The 21,697-nt window shown below is 53.4% G+C and overlaps 1 protein-coding gene across 2 annotated transcripts in view; it reads left to right on the top strand.

Annotated features, from left to right (window-relative positions):
* The window catches only part of PRKCB (protein kinase C beta), a 98,228-nt gene that overhangs the window by 28,956 nt on the left and 47,575 nt on the right, over positions 1-21,697 (top strand). For both annotated transcript variants that reach the window (XM_027736147.2, XM_027736145.2), the window contains exon 3: positions 13,375-13,457. In XM_027736147.2, coding sequence (XP_027591948.1) covers positions 13,375-13,457 — 83 coding nt within the window. The remainder of the gene's footprint in view (positions 1-13,374; positions 13,458-21,697) is intronic.

The raw sequence follows: 21,697 nt of genomic DNA, 5'->3' as shown, positions 1-21,697 counted from the left end.
GCAGCTCAAGGTTTGCTCTTCCCTTGCTGTGCCCTCCCAATGCCCTGCGTGGCTCGTGCTCGCTTGCTGCAGCTGGAGCAGCTCCAGGTGAACTTTAGCCTTCAGCAGGTGATCGCTGGTTGAGCAGGGTCTGGGTCCTTCAGCACTCAGACCATGTACACTGGGGACGGGATCCCCCGCTGTGGGCTGGCAGTCTGTGCCCTGCTTCGGTCTGGTGGGTCTGTGGAGACTCCTCAGTGGGGGCACCCTGGCGTGTCACCCTGTGGTGTGTCACCTGCCCCGTGTGCCACCACCCCCGCCTGTCCCTGCAGCGAGTGTCACATCAGCACAGAGCCCTCTCCCCAGGGGCCTGGGGTGCCCAAGGGCTGCCTGGTGTCCCCTCCCTTTGCCAGGGTCCAGTGCCCTGGGCTGCTGCTGCTTTCCTGGGGACTGACTGGCTCCTGGTCCTGCCCGATGGGGGTTTGGAGAGCTGTGGCGGGGGGGGAAGACCTGCTGGTGGCTTTTTGGGGACATCCTGCAGTGACAGCGGGTGATGGAGAACATCCCTTCCTTGCCTGCGGCATTTGATGGTCCTGCCAGATCTTTTTAAAGTAGAGACAGTGGGGACAAAATTCTTGGTTTAATTTTATCCCTATGTTAAAATAGCCTTAGTGCACATGGGACAGCTTCTCTCTGAGCCCGTGGCTCACAGATGGTGGCTGCTGGGTGCCCAGCCCCCTGGGCCCCCCTCTGCGGGGGTGCTGGTGCTGTGGGAGGGTGCAGAGCGCGGGGGGCCGGGGTGGAGCGTGGGCACTGTGAGTCAGCAGCTGCCCGTGCAGATGGAGCTGCTGCGATAGCGCTGCCGGGAGCAGGGGCTGGTTGTGCTGCCGCGCTCGGGCTCCAGCCCCGGGGTCCCTCTGAGCCCCCCCTGCCGCCAGCTGCTGAGGTCTGGGGGACACTCTCCTCTTGGAGGGGCTGGGAGAGTCCAAACCTAAAGGGAAACCCTGCTCTGTGTCGCAGCTGTGGCACCGAGCCTGTGTTGTGCTGCGGGAGGAAGTGGTTGAAATAAGGAGTCCAGTTGGCCGCTCTCTTCTGCTGGGGCAGCACTGCAGTCCCACGTCCCTGCCACGGCTGGCCGTGCTGAGGGAGCAGAGCAGGCTCATGGGGGTGTTTTCTGGCTTCCCACCATGCAGGATCAGGGATAGAGCTTTATCTCCTGCTGCCTGGCAGGTCCTGAGGTGTCTCATGGACTTGGAAGCTCCAAAACATGCTGGCTGATGTTTATCTGGATTAGTTCACAGAATCCTGGAATGCTTTGGATTGGAAGGACTGTTAAAGATTCTGATGCTCCTGCAATGGGCAGGGACACGTTCCACTAGATCAGGTTGCTCCAAGCCCCATCCAGCCTGGCATTGAACAGGGATGAGGCATCCACAGCTCCTCTGGGCAGCCCGGTGCATGTTGGATGTTGACCAGGGGGAAGTGGAGGTGCTGAAGGACAGACTGGACTGGGCTTCAACCTCAAACTGGGGCACGGGTGCCCAGCAGCGAGCTGGTGGCTGCCCAGCTGGGGCAAAACCTGGTGTGTAATAGGAGAGAGAGGCCAGAGATGGATGGAAAAATATCTTGAGACTGTTTGGATGCTCGGTTTGATCGGTGGCATGGACAGGAGGTGTGCGAATGTCAGGAGCTGTTTGTACCTGTGTTTAAAGCACTGCCAGGGCAAGTTTGGGTTGGAAGGAACCTTAAAAACCTCAAGTTCATGCCATGGGTTGCTGTGCTTGGTCACCAGGGAGGTGTCGTGCTGGTGGTGCAGCTGCAGGGGGGCCATGGTCAGTGTTTTGTGTCGGAAGCCCAGGGCTGTGCAACACTAAATATATCCTCTGTAGGCAGCTTCACCTTACCAGGACCCTGGCTGGCTGCTGCTTTCACTTGTACTTAAATTGAGCTGTTCACGTTCCTGGGTGTTCAAGAAACCCTTCAAACATCATTCAGTGTATGGAGAACAAACCCTCCCAAGATGCTGCCAGCTCAAAATAAGCCTGAGGCAGCAGCAGGGAAGTCATTACTCTTCATATCGGACAAAAAAAATATGTTCCTGTTGTATTCATGATTATTTTGGTTTTTTGTGCTTCCTGAAAAGCCAAGGGACCATGCAGCTTTCTGGGTTTTTTTTAGAAATACACAGAGGAGCAAGAGTACAGCCCATACTGCCTCTTTAGCAGTATATAAATGCCTCCCAGCCTTTGCTGCGTGGTAATTCTGTGTTCATGGTTTACTCTTGATGGTGTCTTGGTCAAAGAACTTCATTTATTCACATTTGTAGGGCTGGTTTTGAACTCCAGGCCCTTGGCTCACTGGTGATGAGCTTCTGGAGGGAAGGTGAGTGCTCTGGAAAAAAACACCACTTCTGGCCAGGGGTGCTTGAGAGGTTTCTCCCATGTATGAGCTCCACTCTCTGCCCTCAGTAGCTGATCTACAGGACACGAGTGCAGCATCTCACTGTGAGCACTCAGCATAAACTTCTCCTGCTGCTCTGCAGGGGCAAAAAGCGGCTCAGTCTCTGGATCTCCAGTGCCAGGGAAAATTAATGCTCCTATCAGGACTGTGAAGCCTCTTGGCCAGAGGAAGCTTAGGATGAGCACAATGAAATCCTCACTGAAATCCATGGATTCCAGCGTGCTCCAGGTTCAGGAGGAGGCACAGGCTGTTTGGGGCACGCCTGGGCCCCACCCCACAGTGCCTTGGGGCAGCTGGTGTGGTGGGGGCACCAGTGAGAGAGGGGGGGTTTGGGTCTCTGCTGAGATGTCCTTTTGTAGGCACATGGCTGACCCTGATCCCATCATCCCGAGGTGCTCCAAGCATATGCAGCTCCGTGATTTATTCAGGAAACTGGTTTAACACCTGCCCCTTGTAGGAAAGGCTCCCTAATCCCCTTGCCTTAGCAAGGTGTCCCTGTCCCTGGGCAGGAGCCACCTCTTGTGATTGTTCACTGTAGCTCTGGAGCACCACTGAGGTGTGTGTGACACCAGCTCTTTTAGGGACATAAAACCATAACATTCCCAGATGGATCTGTGCTAATTTTCCCTGATATCCTGTCTAATGGATAGATGGGGGCAGTGCATGGGGCTCGTTCCCACTGCCACTGGCTGTGCTGGGCAGCACCAGTGCTGGGAGAACTGGGTGGACTCCAGGCTGCAGAGGTGGAACTAGGACAAGGTGGGACATGGGCACATGGCACTGGTAACAAGGGGTGTTGTTGGTGATGTTTGAAAGGCCCTTCCCCAGCCTGGTGTCCCTGTGGCTCGATGCCTGTTTGGGGGTGCAGGCAGTGTTCTTGGGGCGTGGAGACTTGGTCTCTGCTTTTGGAAATACGACAGTGCTCAGAATATTAAAATTTAAGGGCAAGGGGGGATGCGAGGACGAAAATGGAAGTGAAGTTCCCCTCTCTTCTTGCAGATAAGCGATGAAATCCAGCTTTAACTGAGTTACATTATTAGCACTTTGGGGACTGGGTTTTTATCTGCCTTGAACAGGATTAATACGCTGTGACAAAAAGGAATGGCTTCAAAGCAGGCTGGCAGCATCTTCTCAGGCTGGGAGATACCAGAGTCATAACTGGGCTGGTGGTGGGTTATCTGCCACTGGGACTGCCCTCGTCTTAATGCCTGACCTGTTCTCTGGGCAGCACTGATCCTGCTGGGATACCTTTCCATATTTCTCCCTCCTCTCAAGAGCCTGACCTGGAGTTTCAATTACAATATTAAATTACCAGGTCACCAGAGTCAAAGTAGGCTGCCAAGTTTTTAATGATCTTCTCTTTCTTCTCATGTGGGGTTTTTTTTTCCGAGCCTCCTTTCCATCTCTGCACTTTTAATTGAGACCATCTGTAATTTAACACATCGCCACAGCGCCGGCGAGTTGTGTAACTGGTGCAGGGTTTTAGGAGGACTCGGTGCTCATCCTCAGGGACTGCAGCAGCTTTCCACTGTCTTCCAGCGCCTTCGTAAGAAATCCAGAACTAATTGCCAAGACTGTTTAATCTGCTCCCTTGGGGCTTTGATTAATCACAGAGTGCTTATTTTTCATCTCTCACTGGTGGAGATGCTGAGGGTGTCGCTGGGGGGCTGGGACTGGTCCTGAAGCTGGTGTGTGGGTGTTTGTGAGCAGAGTTGGCTGCAGGCACCAGGGATGTCCCCAGGGACCCAGCCCCCAGCCCCTTGCAAAGGCACAGGGCTCTGCGGGGGCTGCAGCAGTGTCCTCGATGCCTGTCCCCGTTTGTCCAAGGTACGAAGCAAGTCTGTCCATCAACTGTGCATCTCGAGAGGTGTCTCCTCTGCCTGACCTTGGCCAGCACCTGGCTGCTCCTCCTCCAGTGCCTGTGATCCCCAAATAATCCATAACCCTGTCCCTGCTTGCCTCGGGCCGTCCTCCCTGTGCCGACCTTCCCTCCATGCCGTGTCACAAGGCTCGTGATACAGGCTTTTAAGAAACAAGTTAGAGGGGACTGTTAACATGGGAAGAACCAAATTCCACCTTGTGAAATTACCTGTTAGTGTAGCTGCAGTGTGTGACCGGGCTATAATTAAGGTGGGGAACAGCACGTTCCCCTCCCGTTCCTTCAGGGCACTGTCGGGGCCGTGTGTGGGCAGCACAACCCGGCGAGTTCCCCTGCCCTTGTGTGGGTCTGTGCAGCGGCACCTGGGACAGGGAACGGAGCAGAGGAGAAAGGTGTCCATGGGGAGACACTGGTGGCTTCATTCTCATGGCTTTCAGCTTCCCTGCTGGCCTTGGCTGTGTCCTGGGGGAGCTGGGTTTGGGGAGTGGGCGAGTGGTGCAGCTCAGTGTCTGTGTGCCCCGTGGTCACCCCCACACTGCAAACAGCCTCTCTGTGAGGGTTCTGCTGGGGGCTTTTGTTGGGCTCTCAGTAGCTTGTTTTGTGGTGGGACTCAGCTGTGGACCTGCATGGTCCAGGAACAGGCACACGGTGGGGTGAAAGAACAGTTCCTGTAGGGTGTCTTTGGATGCTGGGATGCTCTGCCTGCTCCCGAGCAGCTTTTTTGGCCCAAGCTGGGTGGAGGAATTCACCCTCTGCCACGTCCAGTGAACCCTGTGCCAGCAAGAGCCACAAAATCCAGGCCAGCTGGATTTTGTTTCCTGGAGCAGCCCCTCTGCCTGGACAGCTCTGTCCCTTGGAGCCTGGACCACCCTGTCCCTGGCATCCTGGACCACCCTCTGCCTGGACAGCCCTGTCTCTGGCAGCCTGGATGTGCCTTTAGGTGTTCCTCAGGCACATGCAGTGGGAGAATGAAGTTCTCTCCCCATCCCAGCTCTGATGCTGTCATCGTCCCTGTCCCCACCTACTCCTCTTCCACTGCTGGAAATGATTGATGCTCCTCATCCTGCCTGGCTCCAGCACATTCATTGTCATGCAGAGGATGTTGTCAATTCATTATGGTATGTCATGGAAAAGCTGCAGGCAGTTCTGGGTGTTTTGTTCATGTGGGCTCAAGTCCTTCTTGAAGCGCGTGGCTGGGCTCAAAATACTCAGCCCCTTTCAATGAAAAAGGAGGAATGTTCAAGATACACCTTTCAGGAGCAACCAGGAGAGCCTCGCTCCCCCTCCTCAGTGCAGCTGCTGGGGCTGGTTCAGGTGTTGGGCACTGGATGCACCTGAGTTTTGCTGACAAGGTCTTACCCCGAGAAGCTGCAGGTGCCAGTTGTGCCCAGCTCTGACCCTGGATGCTGCTGGAGCTCAGCAGTGGATGGTGATGGGTCTGCAGGAGCCACCCAGAGCTCTCAGCCTGTGGTAGCGTGAGGAGCCCCCCAGACCTTGGTACTGGAAGTGTTTTCCTCCCCATCCCAGGGTATCAGTAACACAAATGTTTCTGAGGAGCCCTAAAACTTTTAGTTCACAGAGGAAAGGGGTAAAGCTGAGCTTTGGGCTCTTGCCCAGTTTTGAAGGCTGTGGCAATTCCTGCTGCTGGAGCCAGAGCCCGGTGCTGCTGCCAAGAACCATCTCGGGCCCTGCCCGTGTTGTTGGGGGGGTGGTCTGGTGGGCTCCCAGAACTCCTGTCAGCATGGGTGGTTCCGGCACAGCCAGTGGATCTGCAGGAGCTGCTCCGTGTGTCGCGCCGGCCGGGAGCACACACGGGGCTAAATTATTCAGCCTGAAAGTGAATCTCTGTTACAGCTCAGTCCGGGAGAAATGCTGATGAAGTATTTAAATTCTGAGCCGATTTTCTTGGAGCCAGGACAGGCTCTCTAATGCAAAATTAATGTCTCTGTGTCTCTGTAAATAGCTGCCAGCCCCAGGATGGACGCGCTGCTGGCCGGTGGCATTGCGGGATGAGGGGGACGGGGCTCTTCTGCAGCATCCTGGGTTTATTGTTTAAGAGCCAACATTGCCCCTCTTCCCCTCCCAAAGAGGAAACAGGCAGAAGAGTGAGGGGTCAGTTTTCTTGGAATTTTCCCTGTAGAGTCAATGGGACATGTGAGCAAAAAAGCCTGGAGCTGGGTTTTTGGGCAGATGAGGAGCCTAAATAAATTAGGGTATTTCAGCGTGTCCTTTTCCTAACAGGGATGTGCACAAAAGAGGATTCCAGCTCTTCGGGCACATAGCCCCTCTTGCTGAGCTCCTGACCTGTAAAGACCTTGGGGGGCCAAGAGGAGCCTGAACATCCTCCTCTCCCTGCAAAAGGGGATATCCTTGTGTGATCCCTGATCCCACGTGTCTGTGTCCATGCTCCATCCCTCTCCAGAAGCCAGCCTGGGATGAGTAGTGGTGGGCAAAAGCCCTGCCTGTTATGTAGGATCTTAAGTGGTCCCAGCTCCGGCCACTGCTGCCGGAACCTCCCGGAGAGCAGAAGGGACAGTGAGAATTGCTTTTGTAATGACTGGGAGATTGTACAGCTTTAAAAAGACACATCCTGCTGCTTTTGCTTCAGAAATATCAGGAAATGCAGTTTTCTCTACCCGGCACTCAATGACAGCTCTCCCAGTGCTGGTTTGCCAGGCTGGGCCTCCTCAGGTCTGTGACAGAGGTTTCTGTGTCCCACTGCTGCAGGACTAACAGGTCTGGGGGACAATCACTCCCTGGGGTTGAAATCTTTGTAGCTGTCCAGGCAGTCAGAGCCTTCTAGAGCAACAGGCTCAGGAGACCTCATGAAAGAGAAGCCTCATGTCTTGTGCTATCTGGTTTTTCCCCTTTTCCTTAAGGAAAACGGCTGTTTCCTTTTCTATAACAAGACCAAACTGGGCAGAAATGCCTTTTCACACTTCTTACCCCTGTATCTCACTTCATCACTTCACCTTTTACTTGAATCAGTGACCTCTCCCCTTCTTCCTGGTCCCCCATGCCCTCTGTCCTCTGCCTTAACCTTTCTGCTCATCCCAATGCCAGGATGCTGCTGTGCCTGGGCCGTGTCCCCAGTGGGGCAAATCAGCAAAATTCCAGTGTCTTCCAGGGCACAGAAGTTTCTCATCATTCCTTGTGGTTGCTGGGCCATGGTGGAGCAGGCACAGACCCAGGGAGGGTGGGCAGGGTCCTTTGTGTCACTCTCTTCATCCTCCAGCCAACAGGCAATCGGTGCATCAGCCCAGATCCTGACATCTCCATCCCTGTTCCCAGTGCCATGTGAAAATCCCTGTGGATCATGGTTGTTTTTACTGTGTCTCTCTGGAGCTGACAGTGGGAAAACCACTGAAGTCTGAGGAGCTGAAGACATTTGTTGTGCTCTAAGAACCCCAGAAAGCTTTTAACCAAAGCTGGGGATTAAATCCAAAGAGCACAAATTTTAGCTCAGCTTCTCTCTCTGTGTGCTCTTAGTGATTAAAAGCTGTAAAGTGCTGTCAGAAATTGAGGACTTCCCCTCCTGGAGCCCTTATTTCCCCTTATTTTATGATTACCACGCTTCACTGCCTCTGTTTGATGTCGTGAGTCTGATTTATTTTTTTTAATGTGGAATGGAAAATCGTGGGCAGCTCTGGCTTTGGAGCGTTTCAGTCCCTCGTTGGGGCACAGCCCAGGGCAGTGCCTCTGACCCCAGGGGTTTGCCCACTGTAGGTGGATCAACACAAAGCTTCTTTAAAAAAAACATCTTTTTTTCTGGTGTTTTTTGTTTTCTTCAGTTTTGCTAATCTGAATTCCAAGCTGTTTCCTGAGTCTGTTGTTAGTTGGGAAGTGGAGACGTTATCCAAATGAGAATATCCACAGGTTGGAAGGGAGCAGCTACACACTGAGATATGCTCGAAATAATCTTTGAGCTTCGTGATACTGGAACCATCTGCCAGAGCTCGGCTCCGTCAGCTCCCTGGGGAGGGTTGAACTCCTCCCTGGCTTTGATTTTTAGATGAATCTTACTTGAACCTTCTTCTGTCTCTGTTAACTCTCCATCTGTCTCCCTTACTTGACATGCTGTATCTGAGACTGTTCCTGGTGCTTCCAGACCTCTCCCTGGCCTAACGAGGGGGACGAAGGCTTCCCTTCGGTGGGAATGTGTGTTCTGGGAAGGGATGAACTCGGGGGAGGCAGCAGAGGTGACTTCACTGAATTATTCATTTTGTGAAGGACTCAGGGAAAACTGATTATCCCCTTCTTCAGAACATCAGGAGAAGGAGTGCATGCAATGAAATTAGAGCACCAAATGGAGATCAAATGGAAGGCAGGGCTGCTCTGTGGGCTGCCAGGCAGGGGTCACTCCTGCAGGAGGCAGTTTCTCACAGTGGCTGGGCCCTGGGGAGGGCTGGATACCTTCCTGCAGCTCAGGACGTTCCCTGTGGGAGAGGAGGCTGATCCCAGCTCGGGTGGCAGGCTGGGAGCAGGGGCAGGAGGGGATTTATCACCCCGGGCCAGCCCTGCTCCATGTGCCAGGGATGCTGTGGGTCTGTGCTCTCCCTGTGGGCTGGTGCCAGGGCCCCCTGCAGAGAGCCAAGAGCTTCCACAGAGGCTGGAGGCAGCTTGGGGGCTCTCCTGGGTTTTTCTGGGCTGTGTGGAGATGTGGGGCTTTGGGTGGCCCAATGCCATGGCTTTTCTTCCAGTGTCTGTGAGCCTTTGCAGTCATTTAGGTTGGATACTGGGAAAAGGTTCTTCCCTCAGAGGGTGGTTGGGCACTGCCCAGGCTCCCCAGGACAGTGGGCACAGCAGCAAGGCTGCCAGAGCTCAGGGAGTGCTTGGACAGCTCCCAGGGAGTGCTTGGACAGCTCTCAGAAACATGGTGGGATTCCTGGGGAGTCCTGTGCCCATCCAGGGGTTAGACTCGATCCCTGTGGGTCCCTTCCAGCTCAGGATATTCTATGATCTGTTTTCTTTGCATAAGTGGATCTGTACAGCACAGCCATGGTATGGGCAAGGACAGCTTTCCCTCTCTCGTGTGTTGGTAGTGTCCCAAATACCTGATCCAGAGCCAGGTCAAAGTAGGCTGGAGAAATAGTGCTCAAAATACCACAAAAGACCTGCTCTGAGCAGGACTGGCCACTGTGTCAAGACCAGGTTGGACAGGGCTCTGAGCAAGCTGGGCTAGTGGAAGATGTCCCTGCCCATGGCAGAGAGTTGGAATGAGGTGAGCTTTGAGGTCCTTTCCTACCCAGAGCATTCCAGGATTCTCTGATGCTGTGTCCTGGCAGTAGCAGCACAGGCAGGGGCTGCTGCTGTGCTGCTCTCCAGGGCAGGCTCAGCAGTCTCAGGGGTCTGCAAATGATATGCTGACCTGAGCCTTTCCTGGGCTTTGATATTCCCAGGAATGCTTATGCTTGTGTTGGGCTGGCTCTCTGGGTAGCCTGATGCCAGTATAAGGAGCTTAAAGCTTTGATAAAGGGCTTTCCTTGGGCAGAAGCGACTGGCCTGGGAAGGATTTTATATTCTAAGAGCAAATCTTTGGGCATTGTTGTGTCTTTGGGCAAAGTGCCTGACTGTCTGAGGGGAGAAGGAGCCTGTGAGGTGAGAGGTGGCAGAGAAACACTTTGGAGTTTGTTTACATGTTGTGAAGAGGAGCAAGGGGAATGTTCTGCAGCAGGAAGGTGCCCGTGTGGGCTCTGGGCAGCAGCGGCCGCGCTGCCCGTGGGAGCAGCAGCTGCTCGGCTGCCTCTGGCTGCTGCAGGAACAGGCAACATCCTTCCAAAACATGCAGGCAGCCAACTGCTCCCAGCCCCAACTGCTGCCAGATAGAGCTGTAATTCTGCAGCCTGTCCCCTTGTGTTCAGGGGAATGGGCTGCTCTGGCCATTGGCAGCCCGGAGCTGGTGGATGCTCTGCTGAGCTGCCCCGCTCGCCCTCACTGCCTTGGCAGGTCCCTTCCCCAGGGTGTCCCATCCCCAGGAAGTCCCTTCCCATGCTGGAGGTACAGCCAGACATTTGTTTTGCAGACTTCAAACTCCTGGAACACATTTTGATGAGGTTTTTCTGATTGGCAGGTTCTGGGATCAGTTTAGGAAATTGCTTTATGTTTTTCTGGAGGGTTTTTGAGCAGTGGTTTAAGCCAAGAAGCCTTTCAGCATGTATGTGTGTGTATATATATTTTTTAAGCAATACTGTGTTAGCATTTTCTAGCATTTTCTCTCTTTTCAACCTCCACAATAAGATTATTTCCTGGGGTTTGAAAATGCCCTGTTGCTATTGTGATTTCTTAGCCCTCAAACCCAACCTTCCAGAAGACCTTTCTTCCCAGGACTATGTCAGGATCCCAGGGAATGGATGTGTGTGATTTGTCCCTGATACTTTGGTGCAAATCTCTTCAGATGTGACACTCTGTGCTGGGGCTGGTATGAAAAACGTGTGTTCCAGCAAGTCTCATAAGGCTGTGGAGAGCTGCTGAGCTGGGGGTCTGTGCCTCTTGGGTTCCATAGGGCTTGGATCCTGTCCCAGGACAGAGATGACTCCTGAGACCCCTGCAGTGGAGCTGGCTCTGAAGGATAATTTAGGACCAGGAGACACTCTTGCATTATGCAATAGGGAACGGGAAAGGTTAATCTTTCCTTCTTGTTGTATACAAATGACTTGGGATGTTTGTAGCTCACCAGTGGGATTTGATAACTTTATTATCCAAATAATAAGATTTACAAATTAACTGTCTAATTAGCAACCTGGGAAAGCTGCTGCTCGTGCTGGGGTTTCTAAACTGACAAAGACACGGGCTTAAACTGCTGAAGTGTGATGACAGCAGGAGGGTACAGCAGTGGAAAGATCTATCAGAACTCCTCACATCTGTTGGGTGGGATGCATGTCTGGGAGCTGAGACGGGTTTACTGACATGAGACCCTGTACCTGACTCATTCTATTGGCCCTCTTTTTGGTTTTTTGCATGGATGGAGCATTCACCTAAGCATGTGTGAAGTGTTCCAATGGATCTTTCCAAGGCTTGTGGAGCTTCCTTTGAAGCACTGGATGCAAAGCCCAGCCTGGTGCCCTCAGCAGAGAGCTCCAGTTTGTGCTGGATGCAGGGAAGTGTTCTGCTCCACTGTCCTCCAGTGGATTCTCTTTACAGTCTATATTATCCTTACAATCTATATGAAAATCCTGGAATGGTTTGAGTTGGAAAGGACTTTGAAGACCATCCAGTGCCACCCCCTCCCATGGGCAGGGGCACCTTCCACTAGCCCAGGTTGCTCCAAGCCCCGTCCAACCTGGCCTGGGACACTACCAGGGATGGTCTTTAAGGTCCCTTCCAACCTAAACCATTCCATGATAAATTCAGCCTAGTAGCAATCTTGTTTCTTTTGCTGAGCTGGAATTACCCCTGCTCTGCTGGGAAGCTCCTGCTGCAGCCCAGGCTCTGGCAGCAGAGCACCCTCCCGACGGCGCCTGAGCTCCGGCGTGTCACAGAGTTACTGAGTTTATACACACACTTCAGGAGAAAACCTTGCTAATATGGTTCTAATTCCTTCCTTCCTGCTTCCCAGATGCTTCTGTCTCCATATACAAATGACAGAGATGGTGAGCAACGCTTTCAAGAAAATGTTTGTTTGTTTGCCTCAGAAAAGCAAGTGAGAGGTCCTGCGAGGAGAGAGCTCTTGGCAGATGTTCTGCCTTTAAAACCTTCTGGGTTTGGTTTTTTCACAATGAAAAATGTGGAAAGGGAAAGGAATTTACAGCTGGATGTAGCAGAGCACAAAGAGGGGATTGTGAGGTTCATGGCCCACGTCATGGGCCACCTTTCCTTGTTCCTTAGGAAATGTCCTGTAGTGCTGCAACTGTTCTTGTTCATGGCTCAGTTTGGTTCCTGAGCTCTGTCTCCAAACCTCTATGCCTGCTCCTCATCTTCCAAAGAGCCTTTTATTTAGTGTAACCATGGCTCTTGGGAAAAGGACGTGGCAGATGAGACCCCTGAGGCAGAGCAGAGTGTGGTGCCCAGGCTTCCCCTCAGAATCAGTGCTTGTTCCCTTTGCTCCATTCCTGCCTGGGCTCCCTTTGGGCACGGTGGTGCCCCTGCGAGCTGGGGTCCCATCCGTAGGGATGGGGCACAGTGTGGATCTGGTGCAGAGTGTGGGTGCACCCAGGCAGGAGCTGGCACTCAGGAGGATGTGACGTGAGGTGTGAGGTGGTGCCTGTTCCCCAGACCTGGCACATCCCAGCTCCTCAAAGCAGTGCTGCCACCTCCAGCTGCAGGGTGAGGTGAGACCCTCGAAAAAGATCTGGACCATCAGCTGAAGTTCCCTGCAGTGCCAAACGGCTCCTCAAGGTCTGTTACTGAAGGTGATGTGCTTATTTGTCACTTAGGGAAAACATTAGCTTTGAAGTACGGTGCTTTGACTGCAAAAACTACAGAAATAGTACTGGCAGCTTTGCCTTGGCATGTGCTGGAAGGGTTTGGTAGTTTAGGGGATGGGGACTTAGCTCTGGATACTTCTGCTTGGAAGTCTGGGTAGTCGGGATTGATTTCCCTGTGCTGTTCCCAGAAGGGCGACTGTCGTCGACGTGCGTGAGGGGAGGAAGACTTGCGTGTCTTCTGGTCTGGCAAACGGAGGCTGGGGAGATGCTGAAGAAAAGCAGAGCTGTGGGAGGAAAATTGCCCACCTGTTCCCTCAGTACAATCTTCCATTTTTGGACACATGCACTTTTCAGCTCAGATACCCGCGAACGCCAGATTCTCCCTCTTTTTATTCCCGGTGGTGACCTCAGAGTGTGCCACGAGTGACAATGAGCTCAGAGGAGCAGAAGGGTTCCCAGCCCTCCTCTGACATTTGCTCAACACTTTGTTCTACTGACTTTTACTAATAGCCTGGTCTGGTCAGTGGTGTTCAGTAAGGGTTGAAACTCTGCCGTGGCTTAAAAAACCTGCTCAGGCTGTGGGGCCTCTGCTCACGAATCAGATATAACTGCCTTTTATTCTGTTAACTCTCTGTTCTCCTGGTGCTGATCCTGTAACATGCTCCTCACCCCGTCCCTGTCTTCTCTTTCCAGTTTGCTGCTTTGTCGTGCACAAGCGGTGCCATGAGTTCGTCACCTTCTCCTGCCCTGGCGCTGACAAAGGCCCTGCCTCTGATGTAAGTACAGCTCTGATGCCCCGGCTGTGGGCACAGCATGGTGCTCAGGGGCTCACTGTGGTTCACAGCCCTTTGGAGAAGACGTTCCTCCTTGCTTGAGGGCACTTCTGTGCCATTATTTCACAGGCATCTCTGATTCATGGAGTAGTTTAGGTTGGAGCCTCTAAGATCGAGTCCAACTGTTCCCTCAGCAGTGCCAAGGCCACCACTAACCCATGTCCCCAAATGCCACATCAACACAGCTTTTAAATCCCTCCAGGGACGGTGATTCCTTAGTTATGGGGACTCTCATGTTTCTGGGACTTAAAACACTTAAGCCACCCAGTAACTTGCTTTCAGCAGAGCAGGGAGGATGTGTGGGGATGCAGAGAGTTCCCTTTGGGGCTGACCCCACAGCCTTGCCCCAGTGTCCTTTCATCTCTTGCATCAGAAAACCACCCAAATGCCTGCCATCTAAGTCCCCATCCTTATTTTCACAGGGATTTTCTTTCCCAGTGGATCTTTTGGGGTGAGTGGGAGCCGGGGCAGCAGAGCTGGGCTCTGCCAGCACCATTCAGGTCCGTCTGGCAGGTTTTGTGCTTTACCGTGGAAACTGGCTAATTTGGGGAACTGCTGGGAGAAAAGAGCTCGAATTGGGGAAACGACAGAGCACCACAACTCTCACCCTTAAAAATAGAAGTGGTGGGAGCAGGAGGTGTAACAGGCTGCGGAAGGTGGAGGCTAAACACATGTTGTCGGTCGCCTTCCCAAATCGAGGCTTTGTGCCGTGGTGGGCAGAGATGGGGGCTGCAGGGGTGAGGCTCCTGGGGCCATCAGCAGTGGGTGGGCTTGTCCTGGGCCCGGGTGAGGTCGAACCCTCTGCCTGAGCCGTGGCAGCCTCTGCTCACGCAGCCCCCGGAGCAGCTGCGGCACCCACGACCCGTCCTGCCCCGGGACAGCACACCAGGAGGTGACAGTGGCACTGCTGGCACCCACAGGACAAAAGCCCCTGAGGGCTTTGCTGTGCCGGGGACAAGGAGGGACTACCAATGGAGGTGTGGGCAGGAGCTGCTGCCTGCTTGGAGTGAGGCCAAGGGCGAGGCTTGGCTGGAACACAAGCCCTGCTCTTCTATCCCTGGGTGCCTGGGCACAGCCAGGGTCCATACAGGGGGGCACTGGGGTGTGTGTGTGTGTGCATACCCAGTGTGCCTGCACGGTGTTTGTCCCAGAGCCCTGGCCCAGAGCAGGTCACTCGAGGGGATGGAGCTGCAGGAGAGGGAAGTGATGGCCTTAGACCGCTCAACTTCCCACCTCTGCTTTTTTTCTGGGAAGTTTTGCTCCCTGCCTCTGCTGCTGCCCCTCTGCAGTGGGTGCCCGCTGAAATAGGGCAAGGACAGCTGGAGAAGGCACGAAGAAATGAGGGGAGAGTGGTGGAGGGGGATCCCTTCCCTGAGGGTTGAGCCTGGCCACCCAGGCAGCACAGGGGTCTGTGTCCTCTGGGCAGTGCCAGTGTTGGGCTGTGGGTGCCACTGGTGTGTGCTGGGCTCCCTCCAGGGAGCCCTCAGTGCTGGAGGCTTACAGACCCTTGCTGTGACATGATGTGACACTGTGAAGTTCCCTCTGGCCATGTGGCTGCAACTCTGACACTCACACTTTCTCTCTGTTCCCTGTCATGTAAAACACACCAAGGCAGCAGCAGCAAGACCCGCAGGTCCATCTCACACCCTGCCAACCTGCCTGGGGCTGTGGGGGGGTGGCACCTCTGGAAAATATCTGCTCTGGTCGGTGCTTAGATATTTGTGCGTGCTGAGATGGAATCTTGCTGCTAAGGCTGCTTTAGGTGCAGTGTGATGGAGAAGGAGCTGAAGCCTGAGCAGAGCCCTGGTTCCCACCCCAGCTGTGGGCACCTAGGGGGTGACAGCAGCAGGTGAGGGGGGCACCAGCCCCGCAGCTGTGAGGGGCCCTGGGAGCAGCTGGGTGGGTGCCCAGGGCACTCTGGTGCCAAGAGAGATGGAAAGGCTGAAAGCACTTAACCCTGCTGAAGGAAGATGAGGTTTGGCTGTGGAGAGCAGGGCTGGGATCCAGCTGCCACCTCGGGAGCAGCGCTGGCAGCTGGCACTGCCTGGGCAGCTGGAGAGCAGTGTGATCCCACGGGATGGGCAGTGTGAGCCCACGGGATGGGCAGTGTGATCCCACGGGATGGGCAGTGTGATCCCACGGGATGGGCAGTGTGAGCCCACGGGATGGGCAGTGTGATCCCACGGGATGGGCAGTGTGAGCCCACGGGATGGGCAGTGTGAGCCCACGGGATGGGCAGCAGGACAGGGGACACTCCTCCTGTCCCTGTGGAGCTGTGGCTGATGGGGGACACGATGCTTTGCTGTCCCTCCCCAGCAGCCCTGCCCAGGCTGAGCACACAAGGAGCAGGAGGAGCACTGGGGCAGCTGGTCCCAGCAGGTCTCTCCAGCAGCTCTGGATGACTGTGGGCAGCCTCTGCCTGGGAAGGGAAAGGTCTAATTTAAATCCAAGTTGTCACATTTTAAGAGGCCCTACAATACCAGGGCAGGTGTAAAGGCCCTTGGTCACATTCCCTGTTGCTTGCTGTTATCCCTGGATGAGCATTGCCACCATGGCACAGCCCTCAGACAGGTAACAGCTGCCCAGTGCTGTTAGTGAATCTCTTATTACATCATTTCTGAAAATGAAGAGGGACACAGGTGCTTGGGACTAAAGCAGGGAGAAAATGGTGCTTTCATAGCTTTTTTTTTTTTTTACTATTTTAGCAAAGCCCCCCAGAACCCCTCTGGTCTGTGCCCTTGCCCCTCTGTCACTGGGGGATGAATGCAGGACAAAATTCCTTCCTCCTGCACAGTCAGTCATGCTCGTACAGCAATATCGTTATATTTATAATATATAATATTTATAATTACATAATCATATAATCCTTAAGGAGCTTTGAATCAGGAGAGGGAGAACTACAGCACACAGCAATACCCTGTCAGCTTTAGAATGAGCCAGGGACTGGGGCTTTGCTCTGAACTGATGGAAAGCTGGACTTTCCCCGTGCCCTGTGGTTGCTGATAACCGTGGTGTGAATCCAGAGACACCTGTGCTGGTGTCTCATCTGGTGCCATCAGGCTGTGCTGGTTACAGTGATGTGTTTTTTCAGTTGGTGCCTCAAGCTGGTAACTTTTCCCCAGATATGAATCTCCAAAGAATCCAGCAGAAATAAGGAGCTTAATTTATTGCATGTGTTAAACCTCGCAGTGGGTTCATCCTCACGGTGGGCCCCGTGGCTGTGCTGAGCTGGAGAGGGAAGGGAGCCGTGCAGTGAACTGGCATCCAGGGCTCAGCAGTGCAGGGCTGCTGGGGCTCCTGGTGCCAGCTGCCTGCTGGTTTGCAGCCCAGAGTTGCTCTTTCCTCTGGCCTGGTCCTGGAGCCCAGGGAAAAAAATGTGTTAAAAAAATATCTTCTAACTTTGCTCCTTGATCTCTGTGTCTTCATAGTTACTGGAGAATCAAGGAGAAAACCTTTTGTCCCTGTACAGTGCTTATCCTCTATCTGAACATTTAAACACCTGTGTAATTCTAATTACTGAAATAAAACTCCTCAGTCTGAAGTTCAGGATGTGCTGAAGTGCTGTGGGGGATGCAGGCTGGTGCATGCAGAGATGACCTGGGGTGAGCTGGTGTTTCACACTTGGGGAGCAGAGCAGAATCCCTGGAGACCACTGAAATGTCAGAGTTTGTCTAGTGTTGACTGGACAGGCTTTGGGGTGTTTCTTTTTGATCTGGTTGTGTTTGAACCTCCTTGAAGAGAGCGGGAGCGTGGTTGTGTGTTTAACCTTGCCAAGCCTGCTGAGTAGGAACCTTGCATCTAGGAGAGAGGACTAATTACACATGATAGGGCCTCTAAGTAGAAAAAAGATGTAAGATTAATTGCCTCTTGCAGCAGAGAATGAGGCTGTAGCTGCAGATGTTGGTGCTGCAGACATCAGGCTGCATTCATGCTACCCTGGCCAGGGCAGGACTTCTATTCCATGTGAAGGTGCTGCCAGGCTGTGGTCTCTCCCCAGCATTCCCCAAGTGAGAACTGGTGAGGTGCTTCAGAGGGGCTGGCAGCCCAAAACCCTGCCTCCCCTGTCCAGTTCTGCTGTTCCTCATTCCCAGCTCTGGCACTCCTGTGTCTCCTCTTGGCAGGAGGCAGAGCTGCCATGACCACTCTGACCCACAGCGAGGTCTCCAGGAGCTGAAGTCAGGCATGTGTAATGTATTCCAGTTGGCAAAACTAATTATAGCCAGAGCTATTAGTAGAATGCATAATAATTTAAATTGTAGACAAAATAATCATTAAAATGACCTTCTTTGCATGATCCTGTTAAAGGTCATCTAATCAGGATGCATTAATGAATATCAGAGTTGCTCTCGGAAGGTAACAGGCCAGTGTAGCTACATTTCAGTTTTGCTTGTAGTTTGTCCCCTTTTGCAGCATGAGGAGAGGATTTCAGGAGGAATTTCTTCATGGAAAGCATTCCATGATGTGCCCATCGAGTCAGGACCTTCCTGGTGACTCCAAGCACCCTCTTGCCCATGCACTGCCTCAGAGCACAGGATCTGATCCCTCCTCACATCTCACATTCCTCTGGGCTTCACTGTCCAGTGCTCTGGCAAATCTTCACAACCTTCCTGCAACTTTCTGCTTGCTTTTGTGCTGCTAATTAACTTCTCCAGCTCTCGTGCTGTGCCATCTGCCCCTCGAGGGCGGGCACCTGCTCGCTGCTCCAGCAGCCAGTGACAGTTCCCATGGGATGAAGATGTATCTGCCTTGCTCCCTCCCAGCACCTTCTGGTGCTCCCCTGACTCTGCCACAGCCTGACTCTTTCTCCTGCCAGCCTGCACATGGCTTCAGCCCTGGCATTGGAAAGCTCTTCTCGTGTTGTCTCGGCGTGTTTGTGTCTGGTTACTCCAGGTCGGACACAGCTGCTGGTTAAAGGAGAGGTCAGAGCAGATGGCTGGGTCTGTGCCCTCCCTGTGGCTCCAGAGTACCAGGGCTGGGTCTGAGGTGGGTTTGTGCCCTCATCAGGAGGGTGATGAGGTGGGTGGTGCAGCCTGTGCTCAAGGTGGCACCAGCTGGGGATCCTGCAGGCAGGAGGTGTTTCAGGGATCTCTTTGCTGTTCCGGCACCCAGAGGCTGCAGGGAAAGTGCTGTGGGAGCCCCACTCTCATGGAGGTGTCATAAAATGACTCTCGAGGCATGTGCAAGATACCAGACATGTCTAAAGGATGTCGAGATGCAAGTGCTGCTCTGGGAGAGAAGCTGAGTTTGGCTTTTTTTTTTTTTTTTGCTGCTTGGCAAGAGAAAGCGTTTTATTCAGTGTTGTCAGCAGCAAGAGGAGAACAACTGTCGTCCATATCCCACTGCAGTTGTCTGACGAGAGGATGAGATCTTTTGTCAATAAAAATGTATTTACTTGCTGGAAGCTGTCAGGGGCAGGTTCTGTTTGACATGGAAGCAGCCCCCGCTGTGGTGCCTGTGCCCACAGCCGTGTCCGTGCTGCTCTGCTGGCTCTTCCCCAGGAGCTGCCTCCATCCTGCTGCCAGGATCCTGCTGCCTGCACAGCCGTGCCCCCAGGCCCTGTGCTCTGGGAGCTTCTCTGTGGCTGGAATGCTGTAAAATACAGAAAAATAGTTCTGGTGTCACTTACTGGCGCAGCAGCGTCCAACTGCCGCTGAGCTGTGGCACACTGAGGCAGCTTCCGAGGAGATGTGGTGGTAGAAAAGATGCTCCAGAATCCTGGAATCACAGACTGGTTTGGGTTGGAAGGGACCATCTAGTTTCATCCCTCTGCCATGGGCGAGGACACCTGACAGAGCCCCAAATCTTTGCTGTCTTACCTTGAATAGGACCTGTGTTTTCCTCCTGCCTGTAACCTCTTTTCCATGGAGTCTCTGGTTTATTGTGGCTCTTCTCATTGAAACAAAGACCCAGCACTCTTGTGCCCTTGTTCCTGAACTTCCTTGCTTGGTTTTCTGCTGGGACTTGAGCTATTTCTCACCAAAGGTGTTTTTCCAGCCCTGTGCAGGCAGGTGGGGGGATGCAGGAGGTGCATCCCCAGGGCAGCAGCTCCCAGACAGGATGGGCCAGTGCTGCTGGAGCCCAGGCTCCCTGTCTCTTGGTGGGTGCCATTGTCTCTGTTACATCTTCCCCTACCCCGTCTTGGCATCCCAAAGAACAGCTGCCACAGTGGCAGGATGCCACCTGGAGCCCTCACATTCACATCCCTGACCTCTTGTAATCCAGTCTTTCCCTGGAAGGGATGACAGACCACCTTTGCCTGCTGTGATTTGTTCCCTGCATGCCAGGGGGATTTTCCACATGGAGTCATGGGAACCAAGTGTGAGGTTTTGGGTTTATGTCCCCTGCCCAGGCTTATTGAGCGCATGCAGTAAGCTCTGGCTGTGTTGTATTTGCTAGTATGCTGCCTAAATTGCTATGAAATTCACTTTTAAATGGTCTCTTCATGGGAACTGTGTTAATTCTTCTTTGGGAGAGATAATTTAGAGCTTTCTCTGCAATGAGATGGGGAAAGCAGCCACCTGTGATCTTGTTGCAAAGCTGTGTTCTGTCAAATCCAGCAAATGTCAGTACAGAGGATTCAAACAAGCCATCAGTGTGGGTCTGGCTGCCCCTTCCCAGGGCTCCACTGAAGGAGAAGTGGAGGCCTGGGGGGTTATTTCATAGAATCATAGACGGCTTTGGGTTGGATGGGACCCTAAAGGTCATTCAGTTCCACTGCCCTGCCAGGGTCAGGGACACCTTCCACTAGCCCAGGTTGCCCCAAACCTCGTCCAACCTGGCCAGGGATGGGTTTGCCATCTCTGCGGGGTCGATGCCTGCAGGGCACCAGGTCAAAGCCAGCAGCATCTCCTCTCCTTCCCTGGCTCCTGTCCTGGCTCCCTGCCCCGGGCTCACACCCCTCTGAGGCAGCACTGGCTGGGAAGGGCAGAGTCTTGCCGTGCACTGACATTCTCCGAATGGCATTTTCCAGCTCTGCTCCAAAGAAAGCTGTTCCTGCCCTGTTCTTCAGGCCGACTCTGTGCTGCTGGGGGAGGAGAAGTGCTTTTTCTTTTCTTGGCAAACTTCTTTTTAACCATTCTTGTTTTAAGTCTCAGCATCTGCATGCGCAGTGTTCTCGTCATCCTTGTCTCGGTGGTACAAAAATAGTCTCTTTGTACAGCCTTGGTCAAAAATGATATCCAGAATTGCCAGTTTCTGGCACTTTCTAAGGCACTGGTCAAGGTGACATGGGCCCCACACATCCCAGCAGCTAGAAAACTGGCTCTGCCTCCCTGTTCCTGACTGCTCCATCACCCTCACACCCCTTGGGCTCTGCCCCTCTGCGTGTGGGTCTCTCCAGAACAGCCCCTTGGGCATGTGGGAGCAGAAGGTGAAGCCTGAAGTGTTCCCATGAGGGATTTAGCCCCTCTCATAGGGCTGTGGTGCTGGGTTTGGGGAGCTCAGTATGCTTCAACACACACTTTGCTTTTCCAGCTCTGCCTTCTTTAACTCTGGGTTCCAGTGGGAATTTCACATCCTTCGCATGAAGTGGGAATTGTCTCCTTTTGCATAAAGCTTGTGTTTTTTATGAATGACTAAAGCTTTCATTTGCCTAAACAGGAATATGTGTTTCTAGAAGGGAACACAGAAGCTGGAGCGCCTGGGGGCGATTCCTCCCCGTGTCACGCGCTGGCACAGGGCTCCTGCTCGCCCTGCCCCGTGTCCCCCTCGCCCTGTCCTGCTGCCACAGAGGGTCAGCAGTGGTGGCTGATGCCCAGGGGGCTCTGCAGGACCGGTCAGCCAGAGACCCCCTTTCTCCTGGGACAGTGGCAAGGGAATCATAGGATCCCAGCATGGTTTGGGTTGGAAAGAACCTTGCAGACCATCCTGTAGGGTCGAGCCCAGGCTGCCTGCCCCAAGCTTTTTGGGGGGAACTCCTCACCCACCTCCTGTTCTAGCCTAAAATCCAGGTTTAAGTTTTCTCTGCTCTCTTATGTTTCTGAGGAATGCAAAAGGCTTTCAAACCTATAGTGTCACTTAAAGAACTGTTTCTTTGGGATGTCCAAAAGGCAGGTTGATCGTGACCCTTCTTCCCCTTGGCTTTCCTGTGCCACAGCTGGCACAGGAGCGAGCTGCCAGGCAGAGCTACACTGGGCTCTGTGTCTAGAAGTGGTTTGCTTGGGGTACAAGGTGAGTTATTTCCA

The sequence above is a fragment of the Pipra filicauda genome, unplaced genomic scaffold (genome assembly GCF_003945595.2).
Source record: "Pipra filicauda isolate LSUMZ 115617 unplaced genomic scaffold, ASM394559v2 scaffold266_size1643727_pilon, whole genome shotgun sequence".
In the NCBI taxonomy this organism is placed as follows: Eukaryota; Metazoa; Chordata; class Aves; order Passeriformes; family Pipridae; genus Pipra; species Pipra filicauda.
The sequence above is the reverse complement of the archived record's forward strand: the minus strand, read 5'-3'. Positions and strand labels throughout refer to the sequence as shown.